The 3052-nt window shown below is 41.2% G+C and overlaps 1 protein-coding gene across 1 annotated transcript; it reads right to left on the bottom strand.

The window, feature by feature from the left end:
* Window positions 1-221: 221 nt before the first annotated feature.
* Window positions 222-2364, bottom strand: LOC108719078 (uncharacterized protein K02A2.6-like). The gene has a single exon (XM_018267691.2). The coding sequence runs from the start codon at window positions 1728-1730 to the stop codon at window positions 222-224; it is 1509 nt and encodes a 502-aa protein (XP_018123180.2). The 5' UTR covers window positions 1731-2364.
* Between the last annotated feature and the right edge of the window lie 688 nt (window positions 2365-3052).

Raw genomic sequence — 3052 nt, 5'->3', positions numbered from 1 at the left:
GCTTAACAGGAAGGAAACTCCATAACTCAGTAAGATAAAAGTAGCATAGGAAACATAACAGCAGATTCAACAGGAAGCCTTATAGATAAGACTCTAGTACTGGAACAGCATCAGTAGATTCAACAGGCACAATTACTTTAACTCATATTTAACAGTTCTCTCCCCCATCAAGATTCATGGTGGTAACACCTGTAAAATAAATGGTTAATAAAAGTCACAAGTTATAAGTTAAGTCTATCAGGAGGTCGATGCTCTCTTTGTGGGTAACGCCTAGAAATGTTGCCTTCTTCTATGGAAGGAAACTGGTGCTCGGAACAATCAGGTACCACCGATGCTTCAGAGTATGTACTCTCCATTTCGGTTGGACTTGCAAGGGTTGTTACCTCTGGTGATGTCACAATCTGGGGCTCAAGGGGTACCCCATTAGTATAGGGAATTCCAACAAGGCTTTGTGTCTGGTTTTGCTCAGTGGTAACTGCAGTATTACGTAGCTGGTCAATATGACGACGCCAATATAGATTGCCTGCCACTTTTACCGTGTAACTGCATGGACCTCTTTGAGCAGTGACAATTGCTCGTAGCCATTTATTAGGCCCTCTGTAGTTCCTTGCCAAGACGGTTTGCCCAACACTAAGCTGCCGCAAGGTTCTTCGCTCTCCTCCCCTGATTTTAAATTGGTGGTTTCTCACATGACGATTGAGATCTGGTTTCAGCAAGTCTAACCTAAGATTACGGCCCATAAATAACATTGCAGGCGTACAGCTTGTAGTTGTATGAATTGAATTCCGATAGGATAACAAAAACCTTGCCAGTTTATGCTGCAGGGATCCACTGTCATGTGCCATTGACCGCAGTGACTGTTTCATAGTTTGTACAAATCTTTCAGCTAAACCATTTGTTGCAGGATGGTATGGATTTGAAGTAGAATGTTTAATTCCATTGCGTTTCATAAACAATTGAAATTCTTCAGAAATGAATTGAGGACCATTATCACTAACAATATGTTCAGGTATTCCAGTTCTTGCAAACAAGGTTCTCAATATATCAATAGTATATGATGTACTAGTAGACTTCATGCAGAAAACCTCTGGCCATTTAGAATGAGCATCCACAATAATGAAAAACATCAGTCCCAGAAATGGTCCAGCAAAATCAATGTGTATACGTTGCCAAGGAGCAGAGGGCCATTCCCACAGATGAACTGGAGCTGGTTGTGGCATAGACTGCACCTCTTGACATCCAATGCACTTGTTTGCTAGTTGCTCTATTTGTTGATCAATTCCTGGCCACCACACAAAACTCCTTGCAAGTGACTTCATTTTTACTATGCCTAGATGGCCTTCATGCAGCTCATCTAGTACTCTTGATTGCAACTTTGTGGGAATAACAACACGAACTCCCCACATTACACATCCTTCATGTATGGTCAGTTCATGTCTATGTGAGTAGTAAGGAATTAGTGGGGCCTTGTCTGTATACTTCCAGCCTTTAAGAGTTGCCTCATAGACACATGCTAGAGTGGGATCTCTTTTGGTTTCATTCTCAATCATTTTACAGGTTAGAGGAAGACAATCAATCTGATGTATATTAACATATTCAGAATTTTCCTCAGAACTGTCTTGATCTGGTAGTGGCAGACGTGACAGTCCATCTGCATTTGCTTGTGTAGCTGTCCTCTTGAACTCAATATCATAGTCATAACCAGCAAGAAACAAAGCCCAGCGCTGCATGCGCGCAGCAGCTGTTGCAGAAACTCCTTTCTTTGGGTGAAGTATTGCAACCAATGGCTGATGGTCTGTTATGAGTGTAAACTTCCGGCCATATAAGAATTGATTAAATCTTTTCACTCCCCAGATAAGGCTAAGTGCTTCCTTGTCTATCTGTGCATAGTTGCGTTCTGCACTTGTGAGTGACCTTGAAGCAAATGCTATCGGCCTTTCACTTTTGTCTGGGAGAACATGAGATATCACAGCTCCAATGCCATATGGGGAAGCATCACATGCCAGTTTTAATGGCAAGGAAGCATTGAAATGCACAAGGACATCATCAGACGTGACCAATGTCTTTGCTTCCTTGAAGGCTTTGTCACACTGTACAGTCCACTCCCATTTTTGACCTTTCTGCAGCAATTGATTTAATGGGTATAGCACAGTTGCAAGATTTGGAACAAACCGGCTATAATAATTATTAAATCCCAAAATGATCTGAGCTGTGTTACATCCTTGGGCAGTGGTGCTTGTAACACTGCTTGGATTTTCTCTGGAGACTTGTGCAAGCCATTGGCATCTATAATATGTCCACAATATTGTATAGAGTCCTTAAAGAAGGCACATTTTTCTTTGTTGGCTCTTCCAGCCGTGTTAGAACCCTCTTTAGGTTTTCCAAATGTTCTGTATCATCTGTACCTGTCACAATTATGTCATCCAGATAACATTTAGTATGTGAAATGCCTTGTAGAACTTGATCCATGGCTCTTTGCCATATGGCAGGTGCCGAGGCCACGCCAAATACTAATCTGTTGTATCGGTATAGTCCTTTTGGCGTGTTGATTGTAGGTAGTGTTTGGCATTTTCCACTACCTCCATTTGTAAGTAGACTTGAGCAAGATCAATTTTGCTGAATTTTAGTCCACCCGCAAGAGAGGCAAATATATCCTCAATCAAAGGTAAGGGATACTTATCAGACTGTAGAACTGGGTTAATGGAAACTTTAAAATCTCCACATATTCTAACTGAACCATCCCTTTTTATAATAGGCACAATAGGTGTGCTCCAGTCACTCCAAGAGACTTTTGAAATTACTCCATCTTGTTCTAGACGATCCAATTCTGCTTCCACTTTTGGACGAATACTATAAGGCACTAGACGAGCTTTGTGAAATTTGGGCTGTGCATTTTCCTCAAGGCATATATTAGCCTTGATGTGTTTTAAAGTACCCATGCCTTCTTTAAATACTTCTGAGGCTTGAGCTAAAATGGCCTTTAATTGTTCCACTGGTTTGGTGTTATCAGCAGACACTGAATGTAACATTTTTATGGATTTCCAGTCAATGG

This window comes from Xenopus laevis, chromosome 8S (genome assembly GCF_017654675.1).
Source record: "Xenopus laevis strain J_2021 chromosome 8S, Xenopus_laevis_v10.1, whole genome shotgun sequence".
Classification (NCBI taxonomy): domain Eukaryota; kingdom Metazoa; phylum Chordata; class Amphibia; order Anura; family Pipidae; genus Xenopus; species Xenopus laevis.
The sequence above is the reverse complement of the archived record's forward strand: the minus strand, read 5'-3'. Positions and strand labels throughout refer to the sequence as shown.